The sequence below is a fragment of the Tauraco erythrolophus genome, chromosome 1 (assembly GCF_009769465.1).
Source record: "Tauraco erythrolophus isolate bTauEry1 chromosome 1, bTauEry1.pri, whole genome shotgun sequence".
NCBI lineage: Eukaryota > Metazoa > Chordata > Aves > Musophagiformes > Musophagidae > Tauraco > Tauraco erythrolophus.
In genome coordinates this window covers 70,147,883-70,163,816 of record NC_141465.1, presented here as the reverse complement: position 1 = coordinate 70,163,816, position 15,934 = coordinate 70,147,883, and the positions used below count along the sequence as shown (strand labels likewise).

The following is a 15,934-nucleotide window of genomic DNA, read 5'->3' as shown; positions in this document are numbered from 1 at the left end:
TTTATATAAAAAATACAAATATTTTGATCAAAAGTGCCATTTGGCATGTCAACATTTGAAGCTTATCTTTGTTGTCTCTTTTCTTCTTCAGCAAGGACAGGGCCAGTAAAGCAGTGTGTGTTAGTTATGCAAGTTCCTAAAAGGCACTTTACTGTTTTCATATTGGACAACAATGAGGTACATATGATATATGTCTAGGCTTCATTGCTGTTAAACGAATAGCACCATATTGTGTGAAATTAGTCGAAATTCAAAAGTCATTATGTTTTTCTCATACAGACTTGACAACGGCTAACATTTGAGCGCAGATCCCCTGCTTTCAAAGTTGAGGGAGTTGGTTTCCTGTTAAAAAGAAACAAACGAAAAGATTCACTAACCATTGTTGATACAAACAGTCAGGTTTCAGGTTTATAATTGACAACACAAGCGTTGCATGCAGCCAAGCGCCTCTTTAAGCTGTGCTGAACCAAGAAGGTGTCCCTAAGTTCTCCAGCGTATGTTCACTTTCAAGTTTGGTCACAAACTATCCCAAGATTAGTTTTAAACATCGCCCACTTCGGTTCTGTCATCAGGCTGAGTGTTTTCTTAACCAGAAGACACTACCTATTTAATCAGTAGTTGAAAACATGCTGGAATTTGGGGAGTAGTGAAAAACCAAGCAAAGAAACTGTAGCAGCTTTTCTGGTTGATGAGATTATCACAGCTCCAGTGATAATCAGTCCCAGCGCCCAATTTTTCTACCTACTCAGGAGATAAGTATCTCACTGACAAACGGCCAAAACTGGCTAAACAACCTGCTTCATTTTGACGGAGACAGGCTAAGGAGCATTCACAGATCTAGAAGACATGAAGAGACAAAGGGTACCAGACAAAGGGTACCAGGAGTGGCAGCCTGGACTGCGGTGGGAGAGGATGCTTGCCTGCACTCCAGAGGAATGTCTGCTAATCCGGTAAGCTATGCAGACGTGGGAACTGGTCTATATGCTAACATATTAATAAAATTCATATGGAACAAATTAGACTGTGTTGAAAAATACTTATGTGTAGGAAACCAGAACAAAGCCTACCAGCACTTAATTCCTGAACTTAGAACCTCAACGGGACCGAAGAAATGCCTAAGACCCCCACCTTCAGCTGTGTTTTATTCAGACATACTTCCTCCAACATTAGGGAAACGTAAATAATCGTTCAGCTCACTTAGTTGAACACCTGCACTAATTTCAAGACGTTCTGTTGTGTTAACATCCACTAGGAGGAATGCTATACTCAAACTTAATTTCAATCAGTACGTCAGCCTATCCCAGTTACGACTCAGTGAATACAATCAAACATGGTGCAAATGCAAACATTGATGGATTATTCTGAAAAGCAAAATACCAGGTACAAATGACACATTGTAAACACTAACGGAAGATACATTCATTAATTCCCCCAAAAGCTATTATAATTTTTTTCTTTTTGCTACGAAAATCATTAACTGCACATACTAACCAGGCTGGGGCTCAGCCAATACTGGAACCATGTATTATATTCAAACAATACTTCTCTTATTCAGTGACAAGGCTTGACTGAGTCTCAAATACTGATAAATAAATCATGAACTTACTTGAACATCTCATTCCTCTCTATAGTGGCAAGCCAGAAGCTGTAAGCATTTGCATAATAATTGCAGGTGCCCCGGCCATGGCATTCGATGAAGGGAGCGCTGCGAAACTCCTCTAGGCAGGAACCAGGAGACGCCAGGGCCTGGCCAGAGCCCTCCGCACCAGCACTGGTGTGCTAGAAAAATGCGAAAGCATCAGTCAGAGAGGGACTCTTTCCCTCTTCTGCTATAACACCCATTAACTCTCCTGCACAAATATTTCTTCACATGCCTGTCCTTGTTCTCTGTTGTGTCCATCTGTTGCTCTGTCCCTCAACTCAAGGAGGAACAAGGAGGTGGAGCTGAAGGGGTCCCAGAGTTGGCACTGGGTTCTCTCACTTTATGGCAGCACAATACACCAGCAACATCAACTTCAGGGCAGCTGTAGGCACAGAAATCCTTCAGGACGGACAGTAGGACCCAAGTCATCTCTATGCTAGCAACAGGCCAGGGCCAGCTCTCTGGCCAGAAAGCATACAGACTGGTACAGTTTATATCCAAATAGCTTAACTCAATTCCTCCTCCACATCACAGTGGCCTCTCTCCCACTGCCGAGTGCTAACAGCTCTGGATCCATGCTGTTTCTCGGACCATGCCCAAACCTTGTCTGGGAGAGCTGCTGCTGATACAGGCTGCGAGTATGACAGGAAGCATGCTAACAACTAACCACTATGGAGGACTACAGAGTGCCTCTTCCAGGTGACTCCCTGGACCTATTTACGTTACTAGCATAGACGCAGCTGAAGAAACTGCACAAAAGGTCAAAACTGCCATTTTCAAACTGAAGGTTTTCTTAACAAAAAACGGGAAGAGGACAGGCACTGATATGCTACCACTCTAGGAAGCTACTGCAACACAGATGCAGAAGGAAAATGGAAAATTATTCTTATTTCCTCATTTATTCAGCACTTGGATCCTGTGCTGGAGCTGCAAACAAGAGAGCAAGCTGCATGCATTTCCCCAAAAGTGAACAACTAGTTGCTATAGCACTATTCTCATTTAGTACTTAGCCAGAAACTTTTTAAAGTCACCAGAAAGGGTGGAGGTCTAATGCCCTCCTAATACATGAAGTGACATAGTCAGATATTAATTTTCCCAGAGCAGGAGTGTAGGTCAAACGCCTGAAATAAATGCTTTTCTCAACTCAGAGTATGCTCCAATGCACTTACCATGACAAAGGAGTAACCAATCCAAAGTGAACTCCAGCCTTCAGGACATGGTGGTATTTGAATTGTTTGACTGTGAACGGCTATTACCATAGCAGGAGCTTCACACACAGAGCATCTAGAAAGACCAAGACATGAATGAGTTACATGCACTTGAGGATTCATACATCTTCTTTTTTTTTCAGAAATTACTTTCTTTAAGGAATCTTGAATTAGAAAATGGCATCAGCTTCAAAAACAAAGGAAAATCGAAATGTCTCGTTTAGAAAAAAAAACAATTGGTTCTTTTTTTTTTTTTTTCTCTCATTTACTTAGGGACACTTTAACTACTAAGTCTTATCCCTATTAGCCTTCCTATGAGCAAAGAAGAGACTTCTTATCATAGAATCATAGAATGGTTAGGGCTGGAAGGGACCTTCGAAGGTCATCTAGTCCAACCCCCCTGCAAGGAACAGGGATATCTCCAACTAGATCAGGTTGCTCAGGGCCTTGTCCAACCTGGCCTTGAACGTCTCCAGGGATGGAGCATCCACCACCTCTCTGGGCAACCTGTTCCAGTGTTCTACCACTCTCATAGTAAAAAATTTTTTCCTAATATCCAACCTGAACCTACCTCCCTCTATTTTAAAACCATTACCCCTTGTCCTATCATAACTGGCCCTCCTGAACAGCCTCTCCCCATCTTTCCTGTAGGCCCCCTTGAGGTACTGGAAGACCGCTATAAGGTCACCCCGGAGCCTCCTCTTCTCCAGGCTGAACAGCCCCAACTCTTTCAGCCTGTCCTCATAGGAAAGGTGCTCCAGCCCTCTTATCATCTTCGTGGCCCTCCTCTGGACCCTCTCCAACTGGTCCATGTCCTTCTTATGTTGGGGGCTCCAGAACTGGACGCAGTACTCCAAGTGAGGTCTCACAAGGGCAGAGTAGAGGGGGAGAATCACCTCCCTCGACCTGCTGGCCACACTCCTCTTGATGCAGCCCAGGACGCGGTTGGCCTTCTGGGCCGCAAAAGCACATTGCCGGCTCATATTGAGCTTCTCGTCCACCAGTACTCCCAAGTCCTTCTCCTCAGGGCTGCTCTCGATCCAATCACCACCCAGTCTGTATTTATGCCTGGGATTGCCACGACCCAGATGTAGGACCTTGCATTTGGCCTTATCTAAATATTTAAACATATTTATCTTTTTCTAGTCTCATTTTTACTGTAGTTTCTGAAAGTGCTCAATGTCATGAACATGAGAGGCAAATAGACAAACATTGCAACTCAGCAAGTATCCCTTAAAAGTGGTCTACCGTGATCAGAGAAAAGTAACAGCCATTCATCATCCCAAACATAGCCCTGAGTGACTTCCAGAAAGACAGCCATCTCTCTGGAAAATGTCTTACAAAGGTAATCACTGCTAATCTAATCTAATGCAGACTGCCCCATGCATTTTCCTTGAAAGTGGCTTTTATTTATATTTGTGGTCATTATCTGCTGTAAGAGATTTCTAGCGAAGAACTTGAACAATGAACTTGAAAGCAACTCTTCAGAAAGCTATGCAGCACTAGTTCTTTTACTTCAGATAAATTCATTGTGTCTCAGAATTGCTAGGTTACTGAATAATCCAATGATTGATTGTGCCTCCACAGGAGAATCATGAAAAACGTGAGTTGGCCTGGAAATTTTAATACGAGAGCTGGTAATAAGGAATTTGGTAGAGATAATCCACTTTTTCTTGTACAACTCCTAAATTGGCTACTGCAGTTAGCAATGATGATAATGATTCAAAACAGACGCGTAGAACTAAACAGTCTGATTCCTATTATCAGAGCAGTGAAAGGAATCAAGCGCAAAATGGATTAAGTTGGATTCTGGAAAACACACAGAAGCAAGGAAATTCAGAATGAAAGCCTTCTATTTCTGACTTGTGAAGACTGCTTTCATACCTACTGCCTTCATCTTTAGTGCAGAAGCAAGACAGTTATTTTAAGAAACACATCAATGAAAGAGTAAGTTAAAAGAAGAATGTAAAGCTGCTTCTATTCTTGGACGTCTGCTTTGCTTCAAGAGATTTCTGGTATTTCAGTGGAAGGCCTTACATGAAAAGAAGTCCCATGACCCAAGGCAGCAAGTGACACTTCTACACCTTTTCAACTTCTGGACAGGGAAAACTGTTGGTTTAAAAGCCTCCACTAATAAAATAAATTGAAAGAAGAGTTTTCTCAGATTTCTTGCTGGTTTAAAAAATGTGTATTACAATTATCTCACTCCCTACTACGGCTAAAAGGAGAAAACCCATATACATATACACACACATATAGATACAAAACATAAGACATTTTTATGGTGCAAAAGCTACTCTATATGCATAAGATAAAGCAAAATGTTGGTGGGTACCTCCTTGAGCAAGAGTTTAAAAGATATTATTAAAGGTTATTTTAGGTACTTGACGGGGGACGGCATAAAAGGAACACAAATTTCAGAGACTGGTCATTTGAATTTTTCTGAAAGTCAAGTCCCTTCCATTCACATCCAATGAGCAACCGAAAAAGCAAGACCAACAAAAACTGTAGTATCTCTTGTTAATCTTGTCCTCAATCTGCCCACTCATTTTCAAGGCATATCAATTTCTATGGCACTAAGCCAAAAATAGAATACAGAGATGAGAAAAAATAGAGATGGATTCTATTATGCGAAATAAACATCAAATGTTTTGCATAGAGCCAAATAGGTTTTTGAACATACCAAGATGTCAAGACCACAACCCACTGATGATTTGAATCACACTTTCTCTTGGATGGCATATACAGACCCAAGAAAACTGTAACAGCAATCTCCACTCTCATTCAATTTATATGGCAGGAAGAGGGATCAGCAAGAGCTGATACAGATTAGAAGCAACAACGGGAATCACAGTAATGCCTATATCTACTGATTACCATTTAACTTACAAGTTGGAGCTTCGCTTGTCAGATTCTCATCTAATGTCAGTGGTACAGCTCACCACACACTTGCTCACACCTCTACCTGCAGCACTGGGCCTATTACACCTGGAAAACTTCTGCTAGTGGCCTTAAAATTTAAAGTGGACCAAAAGTTCAAGGTGTTGGATTGATGCAGAACAGTTATGTCTAGAATAAGTGCCATACTTTATGCTAGCTGAGAATCTGGAATTATTAAAAAATAGATGATTGATTGTGCAACTGTTTCCTTTAATTCGGACAATAATAGCTGTATTCAAGCAGTATGTCCAAAACAAAGGAAGAAGACTGGCAGTCTACTCTATGCTAAATAATGGTACCATTTTCAAACAAAAGGAAACTGAGCCCTAAAAAGCTTCTAGCTATGGCTAGTCAAAAAAAGAAGAATTATTTTGGACAAGAATTGTGAATAAGTTCAAAACTTCTTCAAAGTACATCATAGCTTTTGCAAAACACCATTTCAAAGTAAACCTTTTCATTTCAATTAGACTTGAAACAGACTACTCTATTTGTTTGGGTTTCCCCCAAAGTGGATTTACTTTTGATCAAAGTCTAAACTGAAAACACGCACGCTTTGAAACATTTCATCAAAGGAACTCAAACTTTAAATTTAAAGGCAGGAAATAAAAATATACAGATTAAAAGCCTTTTCCAAAAAAATAAAGTACAATACGCACTTCTCACAGGTTTCTTCATTTCTCAAACACAGCAGAACTGAAACCATACCTGCTGATGAATGGCCTGATATTATCCCCAGTGATAGGAGCCATACTCATTGGCATGGGTTCAGGAGTGGACAGCCAGTAGGAATAGTCATTCCTTGACGCAAAGTTACATACGTTGTTGATATTGCAGAATAAGAAAGGCATGGTACTAAATTTACGAAGACAGCTTCCTGCCGTGCCTGAAATGTTAAGTGAAAGGTTACTTGTTAACTCATTTTTGTTCAACCATTGTCAACTGTCAAACAAATATTTCCACAAGCAGCTAAAAAGCAGATGACACTTGCTCTGGAGGACCAAGTTCTCTCAGAGGAGGTGACTTCTCTTAGCTCCATAAGGAAGAAACAGGACAAGGCAAGGTGTAGCTCAGTCTTGCCTGCACATTTACGGAATAACTTAGGTTGGAATGGACCTCTAGAGGTCATCTGTTCTAAGCCCCTGCCAGTTAGATCAAACTGCTTAGGTCCATAGCCAGTTGAGTTTTGAGTATCTCAAGACAGAGATTCAACTAGCTCTCTGGAGTCCTGTTCCAGTGTTTGAGCACCAGCACGGTAAAAAAGCTTTTCTTTATGTTTCACTGGAATATATCTCATACTTGTGTCTATTGCTGCTTCTGTCACTGAGCCTCTCTGAGAAGAGCTTGGCTCCGTCTTCTCTACACTCCCTGGAGACAGCTGGAGACAGCAATAAAGGCCTTCCCTAAATTTCTGTAAAGGCTGAGCAAACCCAGTTCCATCAGTCTGTCCAGACCCCACTATCCATCTTAGTAGAACTGTTGTATTCACTGCAGTATATCAACATCTTCCTTGTTCTGGGAGGCCCAAATGTGGTCTCACAACTGCCAGACAGAGGGGAAGAATCGCTTTCCTCCATCTGCTGGTTGCACTTTTGTCAGTAGAGCCCAGTAGGTTGGGCAGTAGGGAATGGGGCAGTTGTTGTAAGGGCACACTGCTAACTCATGTTCAGTGCTGCTCACTAGGACTCCCAGGTCCTCTTCTGCAAAGCAGCTTCCCAGCAGCCGGTAATGCTGCTACTGAAAATAGCAGCCAGTCCTCAGTCTGTCCTGTCGCACGAGGTTATTTCGTTTTGGTGTACCCTTTTGCATTTGCCTTTACTGAGCTTCTTGAAGTTCTTCTTAGCCCTTTTCTCCAGCTTGGCTAGATCCTTCTGAATGGCAGCTGTGTCCACTAGGGAATCAACTGTTCCTCCCAATCTGGCATTACCCACAAACTTGCTCAGAGTGCCCTCTATCCTACCACCCAAGTCATTAAGAAATTCCTTAAACAATATTGGTCCAGTACTAATTCCCAAGGGACATCACTAATCAACAACCACCACTCAGATCTTGTACATCTGATCACATCCCTCTGAGGCTGACGGACCCATCAGTTTTCCACTCACCTTATCATCTACTTAGCCAGCCCATATCTTGCTAATTTGACTACAAAGATACTATGGATGACCACGTCAAAGGCTTTGACAAAGACTTTCTTAAATAAACTGAGATTGTTTCCACTATACACTAAACCATTATCTGTACCAACCTAGAAGGCATAATAAAGCACCAGCTAGCCAAGAATAATTACACAGGTTTGTTCAATACAGTTCTACAAATGAAAGAAACATTTGGTTTGTAATGAATTCTAATTGAATTCTCCTTTGGTCTCTACTTACCCAGATCTTGGCCATGGGCTCTTTCATTGCCTTGTACATAAAGCAGGGAGTAGCCATGGTAAATCAGCCTTGTTCCAAACGGACACGACGGTTCTTCAGTGGTTTGACTGTGTCGGGTAACAAGGAAGCCATGAGCAACAGATGGTGCACCTGGTGGGCCCATAGCACCTGGCAAACCTCCAGGGCCAGGTGGACCAGGGAATCCTCTGGGCCCTACAATAGAGAGAGCGTTCTTTTATCTCTACAAACAGCAGTACTCTGCCTACATAACCGAAGAAGTGAAATTAGATACGTTCACACCTAATCTCCTACGTTGTTTTTCTAGCAAGGAGCCAAGTCTTTGAAGAACTCATGGGCTTACCTGGGGGACCATAAGGACCAACTTCTCCTTTTTGCCCAGGTTTACCATCAAACCCTGGACTACCAGGTGGTCCAGGTACACCTGAAGGTCCTGTCACCCCTGTTGAAAAACAAGGAACAGTTATTACTGGGTATTACTTCATGTTAGTTCCGACTTGTTGGCTTTTCATATGGTACAGCACAGGCATACCTCAGTATAAACCAAACTCATACAGATTCAGTGAGTATATTTCAATATCTAGAGCACATATGTGGGTTACTGCAGGAGATGTGATTATAGCAGAGAAGAACAGAGAAGTAAGAAGAGGATGGGCTTCTGAAATAACTAGTATTTTCCTGGAATATGAAAAGGAAGGGCAGCAATCTCTTCCCTTTATGCTTATCATATGACTCAATCAAAAATAGACCGTAAATAGTAGGATCATCAGTATTCTCTTAGCTTCTTCCCAAGCAAGTTTTTGGACATATATTATGTCTTCCCTTTATCAATTTCTAGTAACTCTGACTTCGGGAAAAAGAAGTTAACACCATCAGCATCGTGCCAACATTTCTGTGGCACATCAGAAGCTTTAGATAGACAAAGCTGTCCTTTTCCTGACCACTCAAAAAGCAATATTGTGTTCATGTATTGAAGTGACTAGTAGAGAACAGTGACAGATCCCATACAAGAAAACCCATGCTGTGTTCAATCACTGAGATTATTTCATAGCTATTTCCTAATTGGCGACAGTTGCAGAGTTGTAACTCCACCTTCAAGAGCAAACTTCTGTATCTACTACATTAAATAGAAGGAAGATATTAATTATATTCCACCGTAATTCCCCATCATCTTCTCCCAAAACAATCAGAAGGAAAACTTTTCCTTAGAATTTTAATAGCTTAAGAACACCTCTGAGCTCTCACTCTCCATGTCCTGTCATTCTGAAGGACATGTGTCTTTGAGCCAGCATTTCATTCTTTTACCTTTTGCTCCATTCTCTTATTTCCTAATGTGTTTAATTTTTGCAGTTCAGCTTTTCTTAATAAAAATTTCAATGTCTGGACTAAAAGTCGAAATCTAGGGTTATGGAATAAACTTCCTTGGGAAGCACTTTCCGCTCCAAGATCACAGTGTTTTTCCTCATGCTTGTCTTCTCCCAGAGACACACAGTAATTAAGCTTGGATTCAACACTAAAGACAGAGGATACCCTAACAAATACATTCTGGGGAAAGGATGAGCAGTGTGTTGCAAGTCATTCTGCTTGCTGCTGATCTCAGATACTGATGTGAAGACTGCAGTGAGAGCCTGCAGAAAAATCACTAGGAAGGCATCTGCTTCTGTGACTGGATGAGCTTCAAAAAGAAGGATCTCTTCCTCATCGCTGACACAATTTCAGTGGCTTATAAAAAGCTGGATAATATTATACCAAAAATCTTCTGGAGTCTAGCCTACCATTGGTCTATTTTTATGTTATTTAAAATGTATTTCTACTGGCAAGTTAGAAACTCTCACCTTGCTGTCCTTTGGGACCTGGAAGTCCTGGGAATCCTTTGAGACCAACTGGTCCTACAGGGCCGGGCAAGCCAGGATCCCCTTTAACAAGCTGAAAAGCACCTGGTGGGCCTGGTGGGCCTTGTAAACCTGCCAAAGGTAATAAAGGAAATCAGCACGTATTTAATATTGCACAATAAAAAACTGAGAAAACAGTGTTGCCTTGTATTGCCATTTAGGTAGTCAGAGAACAGACAAAGCCTATAGCTACAAGACGTCAATGCGTCCAAGACTTTATATGTGCATTGAGTAGAGTCATACCTGTTAAGAAGCCAAACCCGCAGTTGACTGAGGGTAGAAGACAATGGGGTTCAAGGCACAACATGGGAAACAGCCTGGGCTGGACCTCTGCCACTGGCAAGCCTCTAGTAACACCAAAGTAGCTGCACATACTGCTGCTAAAAACCATATTGCTACCTCCTACATTCCTATCTCCCACTTGACAGGACAGAGCAGGCCCACAGATGTAGATCTGACCAGAAGCACTGTGACCAGGCTGTGCAAACAGGTTTGGAACTAGATGATCTTTAACATCCCTTCCAAACCAAACCATTCTACGATTCTATGATACCATTTAAAGATTCTAAAAATGACAAAACCTCAGTATTGAGTTTTCAGAGCAAGAGATAAATACATTCACCCTCTACCTAATACTTCAATCTAACCTGACAGTTCAGGTGCTGATACCATGGTATCTGGTTTCATATTCTACCTTTTTACACTGAATAAAAAGAGGAGAGAAGAATCTTTTGATTAGTCACAAATAACAATTTTAGTAACAACATCTGGAAAAAAAAGCAAGTCTTTATATCATACCTTTAGATCCAGGAAGACCTTGGTCACCTCGCTCACCCTTAAGGCCTGGGAAGCCAGGAGATCCTTTTGGACCTGAAGTCAAAGGAAATATTTACATGAAAAGTCAGTAATTTCTTGATTTGGAAGAATATGTGCAGAATAATCATGTATGACCTCATTATCATGTAAGGACCATGACTTTATTCGCACAAGTACTTTTTGTTTGTTTGTTTGTTCTTGTTTGTAAAAACAAGACATAAACAGCACTAAGTCACCAAAGAAATGATGACTGAAAACAATTTAATAAAATCTTTCTCTAAATTATAAGAATTAATTTTTTTCAATTAATAACTGCATTTTTCATACACGTGGTGTTCTCATGTATACGATGGTGACAGCTGCAGCAATATAGTCAAAAATGGAGACACACTGAGCCCATGTTACCTCAAATATAGCTCTAACATTTGCCTCTCCAATTCACAAGAAAATCTTGAAGGTTCTTGACTAGTAATGTCTAAACAATTGATTTTACATCCACCTTTTAAAGCAAGCGTACCCTTAAAATTGGGAAAGCAAGACAACAGGCAAGAGGCAAAAAACCTGGAGAAAAATCTAGATGTTCTTGTACGCTTTTTGATGCAGCTTTCAATGCCCTGTTTCAATAATTTGTAACATAGAGTCAACATTCTTGAAGCATCTTTTTTGGGAGAGGAAGGATATGAAAGAGATATCTTTGCATACTTTTTAGGAATATGGTAAATTTTCTTCTCACCTGGAACACCTGGAACTCCTGGAGGTCCCAGATCACCCTTTTGACCAATATCTCCTGGTAAACCAGGACTACCCTGTATAAAAGAAAACATGAAGTATAGTTATCCAACACTATTATGATATGACTCTCGAATGGGCTGTGTATTTTTGGAAATCTAAGAAGAAAAAATAATATGAGAGAAAAGTCATTAAGTTTAAGGAATGGTTATTCCCTACGATGATTAGATGAGAAGCTTCTGTTACAGGAAAAAGCATGACATCTTGTTCTTAGTATACTATTTTTTGCCTTACAAAGATAGCAGATCAGAATAAGGTCTCACTAACAGTCTAGCTAATAAAAAGATTCTCTACCATAGACCATATTGCTACGAAAAACATCAGTAAGTGCAAATCTCAGTAAATACAAATTTCAGTGCAGCCCCAGCAGGCGGTTGCTAGATAAATAATTAAATGGGGTAATTCTAGACCACAGCAGACTTGAAAACTTTTACATTCATATGTGGAATGAAATTAAACGAGCTCAACAATTTATAATCCTGTGAAGATTTTTACTTTTCAACAGGGCTAAAATACTCAAGGACCTAAACCCTTCAAATATAACATGAACTCCTCCTTCTGTCTTCACTATTATAAACTGCTCCCCTGCAAATAATGAACAAGTTAATTGTAGCCTCACTTCAAGGAAAACCCAGCCCACATTTCAAAAAGACACTGTAAATAGTATTTAAATGACTGCCAATTTCCTTTCCTTCTTTTATCTGTTGCAGATCATCTGCAAAAAGGTTGTAAGGACATTTTAGAGTTTCTCCCTGGCTGAAGCAATATGGCACTGATAGTCCCCCACATACTAAAATATGGAACACAGATGGAGGAAAGGAACAAAATTCCTTTGCTAAGTAACTTACTGATCAGAAGGTGGAGATGTGAATTGAGTACTCAGTGAAAAATAATACGAATGATAGGATTCATCTCATCATATTTGGAGAGCAATAGAATAGACGCACACAGGAGTGATTTTTCATTTGACGTAAGTTAGATGTTTACATCAAGATGAGAAGAATGGCTCCCTACAAACGTATAATTCTTTCCCCTGACTATAAACGGAGAAGATATGACTAGCTCAAAAATGGATGTCAGCAGTGAAACTTCCAAAGTTAAACAAAAGAAATGCTACCCTTGGAGTGGTAAGGGAAGTATTAATGAAGTAAAGTTCCCTGATTTCCTTCAGTCACACAGTCAGAGTAAGCAAGACTGTTTAAAGAAATGGCCCTCTCTTTGTATCATAACATGTGAACTTCTGTAGCACAAAACAGGACGGCTAGCTTCCGTTCAGAAGACAGCCATGAGTCAGAAAATCTCAGTAAAAGAGGGTTTTTTAATAACTTCTTTCTAGGTTATAATTAAAAAAACTATTATTGTAGGTTATAAATTATAATTATAAATATAATCATATTATTATAAATTATAAATCAGGATTATTTATAAGAGGAGTTTATTGGAAGCTTTCCATCAAATCACTTTTTCCACAACAGTATGCAGTTTCTTAAGCTTTTTTTTCCCCCCATCAGATATAGCTTGGCAAACGACATTTTGGTTTGGATCTGTTCCAAACAAAACAAAACTATTTCAGTCCATGAAAATGATGAAATGAAATGTTTCTTTTCTCATTTCTGCATTCACTTTTTTTGGATAGGATTTTTGGACAGGCTGTGTCACCCATGTTATAACAAAATCTCCTTTCCGTTTACCATGTACCTGGAGACCTGTATGAGCAATTGAGCTGTAATCACAGCACGAGCCTGTCACATTGAGGAGGACGAAGACATAAGAAACCCATCTTAGTGCGTATCACCAGAGGAAGTTTAATATTGAAATTTATTGAATATATTTATATTGAAATAACTCTCACTGGAGCAGTTCACACTGATTTAACAACCCAATACTACGCATTGTGGCTCAAGGATAGTAAAACATTTTCTTCTGACTGAAGGCAAGGAATTAAAATCCTTTGGCATTTTCGTTCTTGATTAAGAAACAGTCTTGGACTGGAATATCAACCTGTGAAAAGCTTTAGCATTTCCTAGGGTATAGAAATTTAGCTCTTTGCAGAAGTACTGCAAATTCTAAAAATAGGGAAAATATACTGGGATGCTACTTTGAAATTTACAACCCTCAAAGATGGTATAGTATGGGATGGTATGGTACGGTCTGGTCTCAAAGATAAAAAGGCATAGCCAAGATCTAGTGGCAGAATATTGAAGCAAATCGTAAATGTCTCTGTGAAGTGACTCCTGGATGCAGAAAAGGATGCAGTAAATCTTTGCTTTATCAAGAATAAAGTGGACCTTTCAAGTCCACTATCAGTATCCTGCTTTTCATATCAGGACCTGTCCATTATCTTTGGGCAGTCTTGGCTCACTGGGGAAGTTCCGCTGGACTGGAGGCTGGCGGATGTTACCCCCATTTACAAAAAAGGGCGGAAGGAGGATCCGGGGAACTACAGGCCTGTCAGTCTGACCTCGGTGACGGGCAAAGTCATGGAACAGGTTATCTTGAGTGCTATTAATGAGCACATACAGGTTAACCGGGTGATCAGGCCCAGTCAACATGGGTTTATGAAAGGCAGGTCTTGCCAATCAAACCTGATCACCTTCTATGACAGGGTGACCCGCCTGGTTGACGAGGGAAGGGCTGTGGATGTAGTTTTCCTGGACCTCAGTAAAGCCTTTGATACAGTTTCTCATAGTGTTCTGGTGGAGAAACTGGTAACTGCGGGCCTGGATAGGCACACCCTCCTTTGGGTTAAAAACTGGCTGGATGGCCCGGCCCAAAGAGTGGTGGTAAATGGGGCTAAATCCGGCTGGAGGCCGGTCACCAGTGGGGTTCCCCAGGGCTCAGTGCTGGGTCCAGTTCTGTTTAACATCTTTATCAATGACCTGGATGAGGGGATTGAACGTACCCTCAGTAAATTTGCGGACGACACCAAGCTGGGAGGCTGTGTCGATCTGCTCGAGGGTAGGGAGGCCCTTCAGAGGGATTTGAACAGACTGGATCGTTGGGCTGAGGCCAATGGCATGAGCTTTAATAAGGCCAAGTGCAGAGTCCTTCACTTGGGGTATAAAAACCCCAAGCATCGCTATAGGCTCGGGGAGGAGTGGCTGGAGAGCTGCCTGGCGGAGAAGGACCTGGGGGTGTTGGTTGACTACCGGCTTGATATGAGCCAGCAGTGTGCCCAGGCGGCCAAAAAGGCCAATGGGATACTGGCATGTATCAAGAATAGTGTGACCAGCAGGAGCAGGGAAGTGATCCTGCCCCTGTACTCGGCACTGGTGAGGCCGCACCTGGAATATTGTGTCCAGTTTTGGGCCCCTCGCTTTAAGAGAGATATTGAGCTCCTGGAGCGAGTCCAAAGAAGGGCAACTAAACTGGTCAAGGGGCTGGAAAATAAAACTTATGAGGAGCGGCTGAGGGAGTTGGGGCTGTTTAGCCTGGAGAAGAGGAGGCTGAGGGGAGACCTGATTACGGCCTATAAATACTTGAGAAAAGATGGTGGGGAGGTAGGGGAAGGGCTCTTTACATTAGTGATGGGAGATAGAACAAGAGGAAATGGGCATAAGCTTAGTCAGGGGAGATTCAGGTTGGATGTTAGGAAGTATTTCTTCTCTGAAAGGGTTGTCAGCCACTGGAATAGGCTGCCCAGGGAAGTGGTTGAGTCCCCATCCCTGGATGTGTTTAAGAATAGGGTGGATGAGCTACTTGAGGATATGGTTTAATGGGGATTAGGGATGGTTGGACTCGATGATCTCTAAGGTCTTTTCCAACCTAGAAATCTATGAATCTATGAATCTATGACCTTATTCCTGAGTCTTCCTTCCCGATGTATGCTAGGAATTGTTGAGTCATACCTACCTACTTTCTTATTCTTTCTTCCATAAATTTTATTATTATTATTATTTTCTTAGTAGGAAAGAGGAAATGAAAAGTTAAAATATACAGAGTATTTTTCAGTGTGGAAAAAGGCAGCAGACACTCTGTGAGAAAGAGTATAGAAGATGAACTATTCTGGGTGACTGTCCTATTCTACTTCATTCTTCCTAACATACAGAAAAGAGACTGTTTTAGATCAGGGAAAATGAATAATATATGACAGCAATGTATTAATAGCATTGCCTGTTTGTATTTCTAAACCAGCAGCTATATTTCATTACTGACAGTACTGAAAGTGCACTTTATTTGAAAGGTTTCATAACAAAACCAAACAGTTCAGGTATTTTCAGAAGGCAATTTATCGTGAAATATGCAACCTTTAAA

The 15,934-nt window shown here is 41.0% G+C and overlaps 1 protein-coding gene across 1 annotated transcript in view; it reads right to left on the bottom strand.

Annotated features, from left to right (window-relative positions):
* Positions 1-260: 260 nt before the first annotated feature.
* Positions 261-15,934, bottom strand: part of COL4A1 (collagen type IV alpha 1 chain) — a 131,579-nt gene continuing 115,905 nt past the window's right edge. Inside the window, exons 44-52 of the mRNA XM_086610839.1 lie at positions 11,625-11,697; positions 10,874-10,945; positions 10,019-10,147; positions 8,527-8,625; positions 8,166-8,378; positions 6,496-6,673; positions 2,812-2,926; positions 1,607-1,779; positions 261-342 (exon numbers count right to left, since the gene is read on the bottom strand). Coding sequence (XP_086466965.1) covers positions 261-342; positions 1,607-1,779; positions 2,812-2,926; positions 6,496-6,673; positions 8,166-8,378; positions 8,527-8,625; positions 10,019-10,147; positions 10,874-10,945; positions 11,625-11,697 — 1,134 coding nt within the window. The remainder of the gene's footprint in view (positions 343-1,606; positions 1,780-2,811; positions 2,927-6,495; positions 6,674-8,165; positions 8,379-8,526; positions 8,626-10,018; positions 10,148-10,873; positions 10,946-11,624; positions 11,698-15,934) is intronic.